This window comes from Hippocampus comes, unplaced genomic scaffold (assembly GCF_001891065.2).
Source record: "Hippocampus comes isolate QL1 unplaced genomic scaffold, H_comes_QL1_v1.1 scaffold68, whole genome shotgun sequence".
NCBI classification, from domain to species: Eukaryota; Metazoa; Chordata; class Actinopteri; order Syngnathiformes; family Syngnathidae; genus Hippocampus; species Hippocampus comes.
This window is the reverse complement of record NW_017805625.1, coordinates 6867533-6885818: the sequence shown is the minus strand read 5'-3', so window position 1 is coordinate 6885818 and position 18286 is coordinate 6867533. Positions and strand designations below refer to the sequence as shown.

The 18286-nt window shown below is 39.3% G+C and overlaps 2 protein-coding genes across 5 annotated transcripts; one reads left to right on the top strand and one right to left on the bottom strand.

Moving 5' to 3' along the window:
* Positions 1–6144: 6144 nt before the first annotated feature.
* On the bottom strand, positions 6145–8822 carry sys1 (SYS1 golgi trafficking protein). Of its 2 annotated transcripts, none has more exons than XM_019881381.1 (4): positions 8677–8822; positions 7665–7914; positions 7504–7571; positions 6145–6744 (listed from the first exon to the last, which is right to left on the bottom strand). In XM_019881381.1, exons 2-4 carry the CDS (start codon positions 7824–7826, stop codon positions 6504–6506), a joined length of 471 nt encoding a protein of 156 aa, XP_019736940.1. In that variant the 5' UTR covers positions 7827–7914; positions 8677–8822; the 3' UTR covers positions 6145–6503. The 2 variants fall into 2 exon arrangements, with proteins under 2 accessions (XP_019736940.1, XP_019736941.1); XM_019881382.1 differs by having other exon boundaries at positions 8682–8822.
* A 482-nt stretch (positions 8823–9304) lies between these two features.
* Positions 9305–16220, top strand: LOC109522369 (acyl-coenzyme A thioesterase 4-like). 3 transcript variants are annotated; one of them, XM_019880888.1, is made up of 13 exons: positions 9305–9455; positions 10220–10337; positions 10593–10716; positions 11967–12173; positions 12538–12637; positions 13235–13425; positions 13500–13672; positions 14296–14412; positions 14667–14752; positions 14924–15017; positions 15089–15169; positions 15253–15388; positions 15555–16220. In XM_019880888.1, the coding sequence occupies exons 3-13, from the start codon at positions 10608–10610 to the stop codon at positions 15653–15655; spliced, it is 1395 nt and encodes a 464-aa protein (XP_019736447.1). In that variant the 5' UTR covers positions 9305–9455; positions 10220–10337; positions 10593–10607; the 3' UTR covers positions 15656–16220. The 3 variants fall into 3 exon arrangements, with proteins under 3 accessions (XP_019736447.1, XP_019736449.1, XP_019736450.1); XM_019880890.1 differs by lacking the exon at positions 10220–10337; XM_019880891.1 differs by lacking the exons at positions 10220–10337; positions 10593–10716 and having other exon boundaries at positions 9306–9455.
* Positions 16221–18286: the final 2066 nt, after the last annotated feature.

Here is an 18286-nt window from a genome sequence, read left to right as displayed (position 1 = left end):
GCGTAGTGGCGGCTGTGTGCAGGTGACACAACATGAACTGCACATTTCTGAAATGAGAATGGAGAAATTGTGAATATAATTTCTAATCGAACGAGATGTAGAACTGCACAGCGTCATTCCGAAATCCAGTATTATTGTTACAGTCCCCCCCCCCTTTATTTATTTATTTAGCTGCAATGTATGGGCAAATTATCCAATGCAGTCGACTGTGAACTACAAACACTCTTATAAAGACCATTTTTAAATGACAAGCTTTATAAACTGAGAATTATTTGTTTGGAAAGGGAGAATTCTTAATACAACTCCAGTGCTGGATCTCATTAGATAGTGCAATCGTACATTTCATTTCCATGAGTATGATTCATGACTGAGCAAAATAATGCGTATGCAGGGAAAGCGTTGCATCTCGTGACAAAAGCAAAGAGCACAGTCCATCATCCGAGAGGAAGGAGACAGATATGAATGGTGCTGAGACACTGAGCCACTCATCTAAATAATTTATGACTCTGCTGCAGTGGTAATGAAATTCCGGTGACTGTTTTGTCATTGTTATTGCACTTCACCACCCCGGCATAGACAACAATCTACACCCGAGCCTTCTGTTGAAGAATTTCCACTTGCAATATCATCTGCGATATCTCTGAAGCGGTTGCCATGGTAGTTAAAGCTCAGTTTGACTTACTGTGAGCCACCGCATCCATCGCAGTGATGGATTGTTGGCACGTAAATGAATCTCCGACAGCCAGCAAAGATGAATTCTGGCTTATGTAATATGGCAGATGATTGGCAGCGCTGATCTGATGATGCTTTCTTTGCCGCAGCCACTGGGAAGCTTTCCACACGTGTGCCCTGACGGCGCTGTCCGACTGCCAGCAGGAGGTCAGTTCCATCTGGGAGACTCTGAGGCAGGACTCCCGTAAGATGCGCTTTCAGGGAAGCTTGTTTGACTTGTGTAGTCCCAGTTCATCTCCAAGCATGAGGTCACCTGTTGCGGCGCTGACCCTGCCGCTCACGGCCATGTTGCTCACCACCGGGCCCAGATGGTCCTTCATGTAAAGGCGGCCACTGAAGCGGGCGCGGAAGAAGACGGGCAGAGTGAGACCTGTCTTATGTTCCACCAGGCTCACTCTTCCCAAGCACAACCTAAAGCCAAGGAATAACACAAGCATTATTTTCACACTAGTATCCGTAGTTAGTCAAACAATCTTGGAAATCAAATCATAATCAAAAGGTACAGTGGTCCCGACACTAAGGTGATTTTTAAAGCAATGCGTTGGTGTATTTGTTTTTAAGGCACCACATACACAGTATGTTGTCAAGTTTAACGACGATAGTTCAAAGAAAGGGTTCAAAATTTAGCAATAGCTTCCTCTTGTTGTGTTCGCTCAAAATGACGCTACTGCTTAGCTTTGCGAATATGGTTCCTGTCAGTGGCTGGCCATGCATTTTATACCTGGACCTTTAGTGGGGACTTACTCTGACATCACAATTACACAAGCCATCACGAACTATACACACAAAAAAAATAAAAAGAAGAGCACTCACAACCTTGCCACGAAGATACATCTGGAGCAGTTCAAAATCAATACTTATACTTGTTTGTAACTTGTTTGTCAAGTTATAATACTCGTAACTTGACAAACCCGTCAAGAGGTTTTGGTGGGTTGGTGAGTTGATGGTAGCAAGCGGTGGACCCAAGACTGGGGAGCAGGCGTAATCGCAAGAAAACAATTTATTGTCCATCCATCCGTTTTGTAATCCACTTATTATCACAATTGCAAACTAGTGCATGTCAAATCATTAAAAATACTAAATTAATGGACTTCTACTTGATAGTGCGTATTATATTCAAGTGTGTTTTATACTTGAGAAATGATGGTAAATCCAGGCAGATTGACAACAACAAAGAGCACCTGGACAAATAGCAAGTGACTGAGGTATCTGATTGGTAGACACAAGGAACCAGGCTGATGAAAACAGGTAGCAACAAAAAGCTAACAAGCGAACATGAAAAAAGGCACACAAGAAAAACCATGACAAAACAAAACTCAAAACAACACAGACCATGCCCAAAAAATTACCAAATGTTTTAAAAAATGCATCATATATGCTGATTATTAAACATATTAATGTGTGCAGATCTCTGTAGAAATGTTTTACCATTCAAACTTGGCTTGGTCTAAACCAACCATTTGGAGGATAGAAAAATGCTGATATGACCTAGCTGGCCGTCTGAAAAAAAATTAGCAAGCCAATAGATTAAGAAAACAGTCCCATTGCTGATATAGTTTAAATTGCTTCAGTCAGCGGCACTGATTCTGAAGGTCCTGGCCAGATTAGATTGTAGATGAGAGATTGGACCAAAAAAAAAAAAAAAAAATCTAACATCCATCTAAAATAGTGGTTTGCAGCCAATAAACATGCTAGCAAATGAAGAGAATAAACTATTGGGAATAAATTCACAAGAGAACAAATATTGTAATTTAGCTTGTAGGTTATTGATTCTGCTTGTGTTTAGTCCAGCAGAGAAGGCCTTCGGGGATATGTGCTAAGCTAACCATCTTGTGCTATATTTAGCGCAAAGCTGTCATCGCTTAATGAAATTCAGCTGTTTATTTAAAAAACTGAGTAGCCATTTTCAGAATATGTTTTTTTAATAATGTAATTGAAAATTATTGTACATTTATTTGGATTCAAGAGGAGAGTTAGCCTTAATTTATTATTGGCAATTTGGCATGTCAAATCTTAGCTGTCCTACTGAATGATAGCATACAATTTAGTTTATCAAATGAATGAATGAATACATTCATGATTGATGATTCAGTGCCGTCCAGGGACATGTTAAAGTGAAACAAATATTCTGAGAGAATTCTTTCTTGGAAAGGGGAGAATCTGACAATGTGTAAATAAATAATATTAAGAGGTCCCTTATATTAAAGTCCAGTTTGGTCAAGACGATCAGGCTTTTTACAAACCCCTTTTTCACAGCACATCATTCCATTGTAGATGAAGTTCCACAGTTCCACCTGAGATGCCAAAAAGTGTTTGATTTTGTGCATGTTTATGACTTTTAAGTGTATGTGCTGTCCGGGTGTTTACATGGCCTAGTCAAATATATAATCGTCAAAGCAATAGCAGCTGCTTTTGGAATGCAAAAGTATTTTCAAAATACAATTTTTATATAAATACAACAGTATTTTCAACAAATAACGTTCAAGGTTTAAAATAGGACCAAAACAATAATATCTTAAGTTTCTCCTTTGAAATGACAAAACCTAATCATTTACATGTTGTTTTATACACTAAATAAATTTCACGTAAATGTTAATTATAGCATGGCAGTATATTTATTTCCAATATCAGTACTTTGGTTTGTTTCGCCTCATTTCAAATTATTTGACCCATCTGGTCAATAATCTGCCACAGGCATAGTTTTAATTAAGACATTTGCATTTATAGATCCGACACCAACAAATAGTCTCATAAATATATTGGTAATGAGAAGCACTATCTATTTTTAATGTCAACATGCTTTCTATACCCACAGTTGATCTTCATCGACAGTATTTTTCCTGTTACCTCTCTCATCATATAACCGCATGGCCGTTTTGTGACGGCGCTTTGGGGAATGTGATCTTTTGAACTCAGATAAAAGTATACATGTGCATGAAGATATAAGACGAACTCCGAAGCGCATCGTCTCATCATTTTCTTACATCCATCACCCACCCTGCACCCTCTCTTCTCTCTCGGCATGATCCTTCTGGTTGTTTCTATTTACAGTATTATGGTGCGCAGGTGCTAGCATGATGTCATCCATTGTGTGTATGCAGTAGTGAGAAATCCAATTGTCCTCAAAGCATGAGCAATATTGTAAGGTCACTTTTTTCAGAGAGGACTCATCCCTGTGTGTGTATTTCAAGAAACCTCTGAATGTAAAACCAAGTTCGATATCGATGCTTTTGTTTGCTGCTAGAAAACAACACTATTTATAAGACTGTATAGGACACAAGCAATATATGGCAAAGTCATGTGTCTGTATTAAAGCACCAGCACTGTAAAACCTAGTTTGAGTCTGTGATGTCTTTGGAGGAATAATGATGGAAAGCAAAATGGAGGATTTAATCAATGAGCAGGGAATGGGTCAGATAGAGTGGAGACTTTTCTATAAGACTCGGATTTCTGTTTTCGGCCTTCCCTGCGGCAAAGTGTTGGTAATGAGGACCATAACAAGCAGATTTCCACCCGTCCGTGAGCTCCCATCTGTCTCTTTCCACCTGGACACTTTCAGTGTAGAGGTAGTGGTGGGAGAAAAAAAAGGATCATGGCCTGAGGTGGAACCTCTTCAGAAGAGCGAAAACTTGGTTGCACTTGTCATTTGAAGACAGTAGATACTGTAGGCTCTGAAGTAGACACCAATTACGCTGGTCAACAAATGTTTCTTTTTTTTTTTTTTTAAAGGGGAAGTCAAGTCATATTTTGTATTCACAATATCCTCAATGTGGCCCCGCTAATCTAAACACAGTATTCTCATGAATAGTGCATTTGTTGAATGTGAAATTTAGCAGCAAAATCCATCTATTTACATCCATCTCACGGGGCGGCCATTTTGCCAAATGACATCACAGTTGCTCAGGGCTCAGGTAACAACCAATCACGGCTCAGCTCGTGAACATCACATGAGCAAACTCAGAAAACAGGTGAACGTCCAAATCTGCTCTTCTATTATCTCTCCCACATCAGGTTTTCATAATAATAACAATGATAACATGTTATAGATTTAGTAATATTTATGAATTAAATGTTAGGCTTAGCAAAGAAGTGGATTTTTTTTCTGACACATCATAGCTACAAATTACGATTTTTGTAAAATCCGTATTCTGCTTATATTGGTCAAACTGAAAACCAAAAAAATCTAAATACTGTATCTCAAAAACCTGATGCTAGAAAAATAGGTAAAACAGTTTTAAAATCAATTTCAGAAATACATTTAAGGACACCCAAAGCCATCTCTGATTCAAATTTGTGTTGACTGTTGTCTTCCACCGTTTCCCTCAGAATCACCCTCCTTCAGCCACCGTGAATTGTTTTATTAAAAACAGGCATTTTAAAAAAATCTCAATAGGTCCATCTCTCAGCTTCTTTGTACTCAAATAACACATAAACCAGAGTTATGTTATATCAAGATGCAGAGTGGTATTGGATATTTTGGGGGAAAAACAATCCATGTGTTGAGCATAACTGTACAACATACTATTACGGAAGCAATGTAAAAGTAAAATTATGAGAGGAAATAGTGAAGTCACGGGAATAATGTCATGAGAATGAGGTCATAATGCTGCAGTTCAAGAAGTTGTCCAAGTATTTTTTTTTCCAGGAAAAAGGCTGTAAGTAAGTAGGAAGGAAGAACCCCCCCCCCCCCACAAAAATATAAACACAGGTCACAGCAAATAACAGCCACAGGTTCTCTCTAGAGACCTGTCATGTTTTTTTGATAGGGACACTCTCTTAATCTCGTTAAATATTTGTTAAAAGCACTTGCAGTTACATGATAAAAGAAACCCAAGAATTTCCAAATTATTGCTTCAGTCTTTGTGATAAAAACTAATACAGCTAGATTTATTTCTTGTAATAGCATGACTGCTTCATTCTTATAACATTATGACTTAGTTCTTATAAAATGATAGCTTTAATCTTAAACCCCCCCCAAAAAAAGAAAGAACGTAAAGCTGTACCGTCAAACCACACGGTGTAGACTAGGAATATGATTTTTCAAAGCATAAAATAAAAAAAATAAAAAAATGCTAAAACTGTTCCTGAACTATTTGCATCTCATATTTAAAGATTCTTCCATTGTTGCAGCTCCTCAAAGACTGACAGCATTTTCTAGAAGAGACACATTGTGCTGTCAGGACACAGCTGGTGGCTGTCAAAGCCGTCCCAGAGAGACTGTTGTGGTGCCATAATAAAGAATATGATGACAAAGGAAGGGAGAAACAAATGCTTGCTGTGTAAAATGATAAACACACTTGGTTAAAAAAAAAAAAGAAAAAAAAAAGAAAGAAAGAAATGTTTTTACAACCTCAATTTGACCTTGATCGGTTCACCTGTTAATTGGCATATTTTTTATGAAATGTTTGCTCCAATGTTTGCTGTCAACTCAAACCAGCTTGCAGTCACAGACGTTTGACTATAATTAAGTTTACACATTTTCCCCCCTCTGAGAGCAAATATATTTAAGCAAAAGAAAAAAAAATAGCAAAGAGGACATGCAGCCAACATCCTCTCTGAGACACATTTAAGTCTGTCTTAATTCCTGCACAGAACAAAACAGTCCATAGTTTAATGGAAAGTCAATAATAAATAGGCCATTTGATGTACAGCAGATCCATAAAAATCAGTCCAATGCATGTGCCATGTTCGCTTTCTTTATCGTCCTGTGAGAAAAGTTCGTCCAACATGTGCCAAACTGTCCATTTTCAGCAGGGTGCCACGAAAACAATTCAAAGGTTCGACTTGGGTCCAGAATTGACTGGGATGGCCCTGAGCTCGGTCCGCATGCACAAGTACTCGCCGATGACCGCCATCAACGCCATGCAGGCCAAGTTGACGAGCCACCACGAGAGCGAAGAGGGAAAGCGAGCATTATAGATCCAACAGATGATCAAATGGAAGAAGTGCACCGTGACAGTGAAGTCCAGGCACTGCTTGCCCCGGCGGATGAAGAACCACAAGCCCAGTGCGCTGTAGCAATGATACGTTCATTAATTCATACTGAACACACAAAAACACAGCAGGTATTGTGTTTTGATGATTTTGACTTTTGATACAACTGCAGACACGACCGCCACCAACCAATGCATTTGCAAAGATAATATTCGCTTTCATGGACTTTCAGCTTTAAACAAATCAGGTGAATGGTGTTGGAATTACAATAGTTTGTATATTTGCCCCACACCTTTTAAGGGACCCAAGTAATGGGACAAATTAGCAATTATGGCTGGGTGTGAATGTTTGGTGGTGCTCGGAGGGAGTGTCGGCCCACACTGACAGCCCCGCTTATGTCAAACTGCTCCTGGGCTGCTGTGGTTACATACATAGTTTACAGCCACCACAATCTGAATTTATGAGTGCATGTAAAGTATCCATTGTGGGCGCTTTAAGATTGTTAGAGAAAACTGGCATTTGAATCTGATGCATTCATATTATTATTGAATATCTGATTTAATATCTGAACTGACTGATTCAAACAAAGTCACTCAAGTTGACTTTTGACTGAATGGGCAACTCCGCAGGGGCCCAAGTGCATCACTGGGTCCGGTTTGAGGCCTATTACCACTCCCCCGACCCCCAACAAATCTCTGCATTCACTTTACAATGTCTTAATATTAAAGCTGAATGTCGATTCAAAATCTGATGTAATGGTGTATAAAAAGTTCCCATTCATTTGTGTATATCATCCATATGTAAGTGTTAGTCAGTTTAGTTGTTATAAAGCCTCACCAGGTAAGAGAGTTCAGAACGAACGCCATCATTGAGAGCCTGCCCAGTATCGATGCAAAACCAAGGACCTAACAAACAAATAACAGTGTCACTAGGTGTACAAACTCGGCACAAAAATATAACAATTACCATTCTGGGTTAAAATGAAGGCCTGCACTCACTTCATAGCTGAAGATCTGGTCCAGTGAGCTATGTGTTGGCACAAGACAGTCCACTCCTGCCAACCACAAGCCGAGAAAGCTGTAGTAGATGCATTGCATCAACACAATTTGAAACACAATGAGGACAGGGTCCCAGATGTAGCTTCGGAAGTGGCTACCCATTGTGGACTCAAAATGCAAATCCAAAGGAAGATTTTAGCTGGCCCAGCTGTTAACAGATATGCCATTCACGGTGTGTCAATTGCAGCATCTGAAGAAGAAGAAAAAAAAACACGTCTCAAATAGAAGACCTCATGCTGGCATTCCTTTTTAACCCAATCATAACTCTTAACAAAAAAAAAATGGTGTTCTCCTGCTTCAATAATTAATGTGTCACTGCCTCTTTTAAGTTGAATTCAACGCATTTGACTCTCCCTTTTTTCTCTTGTCCATGGGGAGAGGTATGCTGTCTCCATATAATGACAAGGAGGACATTGCTTTCTGCTGTTTTCGCCAGGGTTTGAGATTGAGACCATTAAACGCAACCAGCACAAGAAATCCTGCTGTGCGTCATCAATATTCTTAAACACACATATTACTTTAACGATGCCTGTGTCCATGAAAAAAAAAATCTAATCTAATAATGTAAGAAACCGGGACACAGTGCGAAAAGGTTCTCTTGATATCGTGTTCAAACAGGTTAGAGATTGAAACACCGTTTGATAGAAACAACAAATGTCAATTGCGACGGCCAAACACTCGAAATAAAACGATTGTGCGGACAACAACGGAGCTAACCAAATGGTAATTAAAACGTGTTCAACGGTTAGCCAATGCTATAAAACCTACGAACACACACTAAATACAATACACATTAAAAATAATAAAACGTAATGCAAAATTACAACGCGACTGTGTGACTTCCAGTTCACCCCGGTTTAGCCGTACTGTGAGGGCAAGTTACAACGGCTATTCAAAATGAGAAAAATAGGGACCTCTTAAAAAAAAAGAGAGAGCGAGATACATAGCAGACCTGACCATTGAAGCTGGAAAAGATGAACGACTAAAATAATCCAATCACTTGGTTTTTACACCCATTATAAACTTGCTAAAATCCAGGCCTCCATTCCTACCAGACAAGTCCAAAACACCAGTCAAGTCATAACTTTGAACCGGAAACATTCTTGAACCGGAAAAAGATGGGGTTAAGTGCGAACTTTCAAAATAAAACACATTATGAACCAACAGGCCTCCTAGTAAATTACAGTACAGTATTCCTTACGTGACGATTTCCGGATAATATGACATTATCGCTAGAGGGCAAAATAAATTACTTAAAATTTTTTTTAAAAAATGACTATTTGTGGTTTCGTGATCTGTTTATTTGCAGAATGCTTAAAAGTACTGTACTCTGTAGCCATGAAAGACGTCTAGACTAAGGGTGAACATTGACACGTTTACACTAATTACTAGCTCACTACAGAGAGAATCTGTTTTGCACAATTAAAATTGTCTAAATTTGGCCATTCTGTCATTTGTCATATGTGATTTGTCTTTTGAATTGATTTTGCTTACGAAGTTATCCGCTCAAATTTTTAGAAAGGGTGTGTGTGCGATTTACACTAAGCTGAACACTGAACGGATACCGGTTTCCCCACTATAAATTACTCTGACATGTTAAAGCAGGTTTTGCATATTTCTCTTACTGGCAAGTGTGATCTCAGACGCAAAACAGTCAGGATTTAAGCTGAATTTTGCTGATAAATCTGGCAAAACATCTGGACCAAATCAACTCTGTTGAATACTATCAAGGTAAGCCTTTGTGTATTATACAATACAATTTTTGGTTTTGGTTTTGATTTTTTGCACGCAAACTAAATCCAGCATATAGTATCATGGTAATTGTAATAGTGAAACCGAACAGTATTGCCAATAAACATACAACAGACCTCTGCATACTCATGGTTCGACGAACGTGGAGTCACCTATTTGCACATTTTCCCGCCCCACTATTTAACTTTTTTTTTTTTTTAATTTAAAAATTATTCATTTATTTAATATTAACGCCAACCCCCATTTGTCATGGAAAACCCTTATTGGTTGTTATCCTCGCTTATGCAAGAATAATATATATATAAAAGATAAGATAAGATATCCTTTATTTGTCCCATACTGGGGAAATTTACAGTCTACAGCAGCAAGATTGTGGGTAGAAAGAAGAAAGAAGAAAAACAAAGTGTATGCATTCACAAATTCACAAAAATATATATATATATATACACACACACACACACACACACACACACACACACACACACACACACACACACACACACACACACACACACACACACACACACACACGGGTTCATTTATTAGCACTTCTACTCAATGAATAGTAGGCAATCGGTAATAGGTATACATGTACTTAAATGTCGTCTGCACTTTACTGCATTCCTTGAAAAGTGGTTATAAAACCAGATATTTTAAACTGTGTGGTTTGTATAAAATATGTATTTTATAAATAAATGCAGAAAAGAGCCCAGTACATTTCCATTAATTTATTGTCATTTTAGGCCTCTGTACGATATCAGGATATATATACATTGGTATTTTGATCAGCATAAGAAGATTTACCATTCATGGGGTTCATGTATGAATTCTACTGAAGAAGGCATGACAACATAAGAACAGGTAATGGACAACGTGTCAAATCGGTAATATTTTGAAATTGGTAAACATCACTAGCTTACTTCCTGATTAAACATTACCGCTATCTTTTTTTCCTTTGACTGCACAGAGAATTAAGGGTCAAGGTTCATTTCAAGCCATGGAGCACATTAACCCTCCAGTCATTTCCAAGATATTGTTAACGCAGTGAGCGTGTGGAAAGCAGTTCTAAGACATCACAGGATCATTTCTTGTTTCTCCACTGATGTCCATTTCCAGGACAGACTAAGCATAATGATTGGGACTCAGGTGCGAGTGGCAGTATACCGGCATCTCATAGGAAAGCAGCTGACTCCTCGTGTTTGCCTACACAGGAAAACTTGCTGGTTGCATAGTGCTGTAGGTAAGAAAAATAGCAATAGCGTACTGTAAAAATGTTGGTGTGGTGTGTCATACATATCATCTTGGCACAGACATTTAATATTCATGATTGCTAGAGATAAAGTCCAAGCCGGGGGTTTTAGATATATTTTGAGTTCAGGTTCTTCTTGATTTCTATGTTTGCAATACTTCTAACTGCTTCTAACGTGCCACTGAGTGGACTGTTTAGCATTGTTATATGGACCCTGTTGTGAACCCTGACTGGGATGCACAAATGGCCAATGCCAAAGTTTGTGTGAAATGGCTTTTTGTTGAATCTCAAGTGAAATCAACTCTTCCTCTGGAAACCTGGATAGAACTTTTTGTGATGCTCATAATCGTCTGTCACATTTCCTTATATTGACACCATGTGTATGAAAACAGGTTCTTGGACTTGAATTGAATTGTTTCTTATTTACTATTTTCACATGGTACCTGCGATGAGATGGCGACGACTCCAGGGTGTACACTGCCTCTCAACCAATGTCAGCAGAGATAGGCTTGACTCGCGCTAACAGCAATTTACCCAGTAAAATCTGACCCACGGCCCTTTTAGATCACAGCAAAAAAGTTAAAGTCTTTCCGACAGTGGATTCGGAGCCATTGTAAAGTCTGGAGTAATATGCTGTAATCACGTTGTTCTGGTCAGAACCCCAAATGCAGCTTTTTGAATGAACTACTCTTTTCAGGGAGTAGAGTAAAAATACATTACAAAACTCAAGTCTTCTAGAGGTAAAAGCAAAGATAAGCTTCTCCTGTTCTTGTTGGAGCATGCGACCCTTCATTGTAGGCATGTTTTTCAGCTGGTAAAAGGCTGTGTAAGTGATTGATTTGATCTGACTGCTGAAAGTCACATCTGAATCTATGGGCAGACAAAGTTGATGGAAATTTCGGTTCATTCGGTTCAATTACTTTTTTCTCTGGGGGCATTAGACAGTGACACAACACCTTAATTGAACTGTAGTCATTTGGTGAGACTGTCAAATATACCTGCATGCCATCTGCATAGTCATGATAGTCAACATTAGCGTGCCGAAGATTTTGACCTAAGTGTAACATGAACAAAAGGGGTCCGAGCATGGACCCTTGAGGGACCCCTTATGTCATGGCCATTTGATCAGATTGGCCATGGTCACAAAACTACAAATGGTCACAAAAAGATTCCTTACCGCCTAATAAGGCCTGGACCAGTTTGTACAGACTCTCTGAACATTACACACTTATCTCCACCAGCGATGCAATCGAGGACCAGTACCAGTCCAGCTCCTGTGCTGACAGTCACTCCAGCCCGCGGCCTTGTGGATGATCCAATATGCATAAAGGCAGGTTTCATGCCACCAAACCATCCGGTGACATTGTGCGCACAAATGCGCAGTGAGAATGGTGACCTGTGGGAGGCTTTTGGCCACTATAACACCAGTGCAGATGGAACCGTCAACCGTGAGTCATGTTCTCACACATGTAGTTCATTGACAGTATGATGGCACCGTCAACCGTGAGTCATGTTCTCACACATGCTGTTCATTGACAGTATATCACATTTGTGTAAACTTTCTTTTTTAACCGAAACATGCTTAAACGCATGATTGGCAAAGCTTTGGATTCTTAAATTAATGTATAGCGAATGACACAAACCACAACCTTGTGAATGCACTAGCTTTCAAATATTGTTTATTATGGCTGATGCAAGTTTATTGACTAAAATGTCAAATTCGATGTCAGACATGATTTCCCCATGACACATGTTGCTACTTGTGATCTTCTGTCGACCTTCTACTGCCCTTCTTTCTTGTGCCTTCACCAGTTGCTCGGGATCATTCTGTGGGTGGCTCGTATTTGGGATGTGAGCCAATGGGTCTCTTCTGGGCCCTGCAGCCAGGTCCTGGTGAAAGGGATGGTTTAAGGCAGGTGCACAAAAATACATATCTCATTTGAAGTGGTCTCGCATTGTGTTCCTAGCTTCATGTAGTGTCACAATCTCATGTCATTATAATAAATATTTCCACACAACTTTGTAGGGTGGCGCATAGGCCAAGAAATTGCTGTCTTGCTTAGGTCACGATCTGATTCTGGTAATTTAATTTCACCATTTGAGTGAATTTTGCATCAAGTGAACTGTGCACACCTCCCATCTGTTCATCATTTTCCATTAGCTATAAAGTAGCAGATGGACAATGAATACAAACACGATCCTCCCAAGATTTCTTCTTTTAATAATTTGGTCGAGGCTGAGGTCAACACACTGTAGTTCTCTGTGACAATCTCGTTTTTTTTGTATGTCGACATTTAACACTGCTAGAAGTGGAAATCAAATGCTTTCCTAAAACCTTTGAACAGTGAGATATTAAGTGTCTATGTTCATTGTTTTCAGGTTTCTTTTTGTCATATTCATTGATCAGATATTTTGACTTGTAGTCCACAGGACTATCAAAACCTCATGTCGTGCTGTTATCGTTGCTGTGGAAGGGTAGAAAATGACACTATTGTTGTTTTTTCCAAAGGCTGCGGAAGAAGAATGTCAAGATTCCACTAATCGTGGACATTTCTTTACTGGAAGGTCATGTGACTCCCAGAGAGCGAGAGAACTCTGAGTTGGCTGTTGCAACCACTGAGCGCTGGTACATGGCACCAGGTGTTCAAAGAATAGACATTCGCCAAAATGGAGTTGTGGGAACGTTATTCTTACCGCCGGGTGAGCACAAATGTGATCACAAATGTTCCTCTTTTAAGTGTCTTTCCTCTAATCTTGTTGCATTGTCTTGGTAGGCCCGGGCAGGTTTCCAGCCGTGCTGGACTTATGGGGTATGGGTGGAGGACTAGTGGAGTACCGCTCATCCCTGGCTGCATCCAGGGGCTTTGCCAGCTTCTCCATCGCCTACATGGAACACAAGGATCTGACAGTCCAACTGGATATTGACAGTTCGGATGCATATATGAAGGCAAGATGCACCTATATGTTAGGTGACAGGAGCCGTTCAAAGTAGGCTATGAGAAAGGAAGGTTCCCTGTTGAGCAAGGGTAAAAAATAGGTCACTTTATTATGACTGAAACCGTGCGCATATCGTTTTATTTAAGTATTTACTTCTGCATTTGGTTTTCATTTTGCCAACATATCGATGGATAACTTGTTTGAAATCACAAGTTAGCAAAAATAAATAAAATACTGACAAGCATCAACGTATTTAACTACATGTTTAAGGATTTTTGGTCACACAAAAAAAAATGTTTGGAAGATCTTTTTGGATCACTTAATTTTGAGCTAAAAGTGGAGGTTCTTTTTTTCTGTTTATAAATAATTTTTGGCATACTGGGTGGAAATTACTTAAGAGGACAAAAAATTAATTTACTCCACTTTGGACACTTCAGCAAGCGCTGCACCATCTGGGCCAGTCCAGGAAAATCCTAAACTTGAATGTTGATCCTACAACAGCCTTTTAAGTGTGCTGCATATGCCCACCAGTAACATTTGAAAATGATGCCACAACTTAACGGAACTTCATTCATGAAATGAACGATGTCATCTAATGTTTTATTTTTCTTTTTTCCCTCCCCTTTTGTTCAGAAAGCAATTAATATCCTTCGAGAACATCCTCAGATCTGTGGTGATCGAATTGGTATCATTGGTCTCTGCTATGGAGTCTACCTGACCCTCCGAACAGCCACACTCTCTGATGTAAACGTACGTCGCACAGTTGTGTACAGTATACCGTATTTGAAAGTGTGGAAATTGCTTCTTGAACTTGCAAAGTCAAACATGTACATGAATGCAAATCTAACATGATGTTTCTCTGTGTGGTATGGTACATCATCCACCATTAGTTTTAGGCCCACTTTAAATAGTATCCATTCATCAAGATGCAACGTTGGAAATGAGAAACCGGTTGGTGATGGTGTTGTTTGCCTTGTATTAAAAATTGTCACTCTTTTTGACAGCTATCCTGTTTGGTTTGTGTAAATGGCTCAGCCGGAAGCAACGTGGCGCTCACACAAACCTTTTGCAAGCCTCAAGCATCAGAAAGGTATTTACAAAAAAAAAAACAGTTTACAGTTTCGGGTGGGTATAGAAATACACTGTAGCTGGTCGGGGTTAGAAATCTTGTGTAGAATATCACCTCTGTTTTCATTTTCTGGAATCGCGAAACAAAACTTTTTCCGAATGATCTGTTGTTTTCTGTGAAATTTATTTTCAGTGACCAAAGACTTTGGCCACGGGATGAGGCAGGTTATCTCAGTTTTAAGAAACTGGGTTCACCCAAAAACTTTTCTCCTGGGACCCAAGTGAAGGTGATGTGAAGACCAGCTCGGTAAATTGGAAACCATAGAAAAAATACTGGGAATGTGTCTGATCCTTGCAGATAGAGAACCTGGCCTGTCCATTGCTGTACATTTTGGGTGAAGATGACCAAAATTTTCCAAGTACTGAGAATGCAAACCTGGTACAAAAATATGAGTTAACCTCTTCTCAGTCGACGTGGCTGCACATTTCAAGTTAATACAGCTCCACTTTTGTGCTTTTCAGATTGAAGATATCCTGAAAACAGCTGGTAAATCCCACCTGTATACCTGTTTGTCATATCCTGGCGCCGGCCACCTGATCGAACCACCTTACACACCACACTCAAGAATGTCTGTGTGGAGAATCAAACCAGAAAAAAGTGAGATCTCCGACAAACAAAAGGGGTCCGAGCATGGACCCTTGAGGGATCCCTTACAATTCTCGAGCGTGTGAATTAATAACCAGACACTCGACTGCAATACCACGTGTCCTGTGTACGGTCGAAATATCTAATATTTCAAAATATCTATCTGTTTCTCTTGCAGTGCTCGCGTTGTGGGGGGGTCATACTGCACCGCATGCTGCTGCACAGGAAGATGCTTGGAAGGAAATCCTCAAATTTTTGGACAAAAATCTGAGGGCGTGAACTTGAGTGTTATGTAATAAATATAAAGTTGCCCTTGCCACAGATGCACCACAAAGGAAGGTGATGTTCGGTCGTGATGACAATGAATGAATCTTGAATGATGTACAGGGGGAAGTGGGGAAAAATTACCCAGTCAAGAAACAACTAACTGCACTCTTTTATGTTGTGACTGATAGTTTCCTAGTATTTACAAGTTAACTCCTCAGGTCTTTTCACGGGTAGTGTTATCACAGCTTTAGTTACAAATGTTGAATTGTGAATGATATCGATTCTGATGAAACCTTTTCACCTTGACTCTCATTTAACGAAATAGCTAACTAACTTAGCATCAGGTCTAGGATTTAATCAGACCCTGAAGACAAAGTTCGGAAACATCAGAGAGACAAGAAGAGGCAAGCAGAGTTGTCTTTCTTGCAAAGAAAGCGCGCTGAGACATGTCTCAGTTTACAATCTCGGAATAGCTTTGCAGCTATCTTAGATGTGGAAACCGTTACAGACCCTGGACAGCTCTGAAGAAACAGCCTTTGTCTCCTTGTATTTATTAAAGGATGTCTCTGATACACGATCTTCTCAGCGGGTGTGGGCGAGTGTTTCAGAACAGCACTGAGTTCTCCAAATGGGGCATTCAATCAGAACACACAGATCATTCCCGAGGTGGTTAGAGGGGTCATGCTGGAGGTTAGTGGTCCGTGATCGCAGCCGTTGACGCCCCACAGTGCAACGTCCTGGGGTTGATGTTATCTTCATAAGCAGAAGTTAATTTTATCAGAGGCCGTTAACTTCATCAAAGGGTGTTAACTTCAAAGCTGCTAACAGGAGCCTAGAGGCCTCCCCAAACGGACAAACCACTCAGAGTAAACTCATCTCATAGTAAATGGGTTTTTTTGCAAGATAACACTCCTAAGCAAATGTTTTGTAAATATAATCATAGTAAATACTGTATAACCTATGCACATATATTCTAACACTTAGTACACACAGCTGTCATGATGATGTGCTGAACTGCAATTCTACAAACCCAATTCCAATGAAGCTGGGACACTGGGTTATACATAAATAAAACCAGAATACAATGATTTGCAAATTGTGTTCAACCTACATTAAACCTTTGTGCTTTATGGCTGCAACACAGTCCAAAAAAAGGTGGGAGAGGTGGCAAAAAAGATGGAGAAAGTTGAGGAATGCTCATCAAACACCTATTAGGAATATCCCACAGGAAACTGGGAACACGTGTGCGCTATGATTAGGTATAAAAGGAGCTTCCTGAATTGTTTAGTATTCACAAGCAAAGATGGGGTGAGATTCAGCTCTTTGTGAACAACTGCGGGAAAAAATAGTCAAACAGTTTAATGAACAACATACAATTGCAAGGAGATTAGCGATTTCATCATCTCCAGTCCATAGTATCATCAAAATCAGTTTGAACCTCACATGTGTTTTCTTTGTAGTGGATTCAATTAAAAATAGGTTGAACATGATTTGCAAATCATTAAATTCTGTTTTTATTTAAGTTAAACACAGCATCCCAACTTCATAGGAATTGGGTTTGCACACCACCTAATACTATAACCACAATAATAAACACATCAATCAAGATGATCATTATTATTTTTGTAAGGGGGATATTTGCTCCAGCTCTTATACTGGATCGTTATATTATGCAAGTGGTCATAATGTTACAGCTGGTCGGTGAATATCTCTTGGGAGATTTCAATTTTGAAAGGTCCTTTCGCAACATATTCTCAGGGTATGAGCTCCACGTTCATCAACTCGCGACTGGGTGTGGTGAGGTAAATATTTCTCACATTTGCCATGCTGGCGAATGGCCAATTTGTCTATCAATTTAGCCCCCAGTCAACCTGCGTCAAAATCCTTGGCTACAAAAGTGTGTGAGTAACACTGGTCAATTGCACATTTTAATCTGAGATGGCTTGACATGTCCCGAAATGTATTTATGATAATGATTTGAAAACATGTTTTTACTTTTTTTCCAGCACATAGGTTTTTGGAGATATTTTCATTTTTCGTTTTTACATTTGACCCATAAAAGCTTGTGCAAAAAGGATTTTAATATGTCATTAATAAACAGAAATTGTGAAGAGCAGACGTGTTTGTTTGTTTTTTTATTTCATGTGCCATCCGCAAACATTTCCCAATGCAGACCTGACATCAGATAATCCTACGATGCACATAAATTAATATCTTCATGGTAGTAGTACAGCATACTACAGTATTTAATAAAGCCGCATGTGACAAATGTTTGTAACTACTGTACTGTATACATACATTATATTTGTCTATCATGGTGGCTATAAAATATAATTATCTAATGTCTATAATTGTAACAGAAATGTAGTAAATAACATTCAACCAATGCAGTGGTTCCCAAACTAAAAAGTACCACAAAGTATCAACATAAAAACCAACCATGAACAGCAGAATGAATTCCGAAGTGTACAAAGCCACTTTGTCTGGTAATTTCCAGAAAAAAAAAATCAAACTAATAGATGGGAAGCTTCAACATGCAAAAAGACAATGATCCAAACACACTGCCAACAAAACAAAGGACTTCATCAGGGGGGAAAAAGTAGAAGGTCTTAGACTGGCCAAATCAATCACTGGACCTGAACC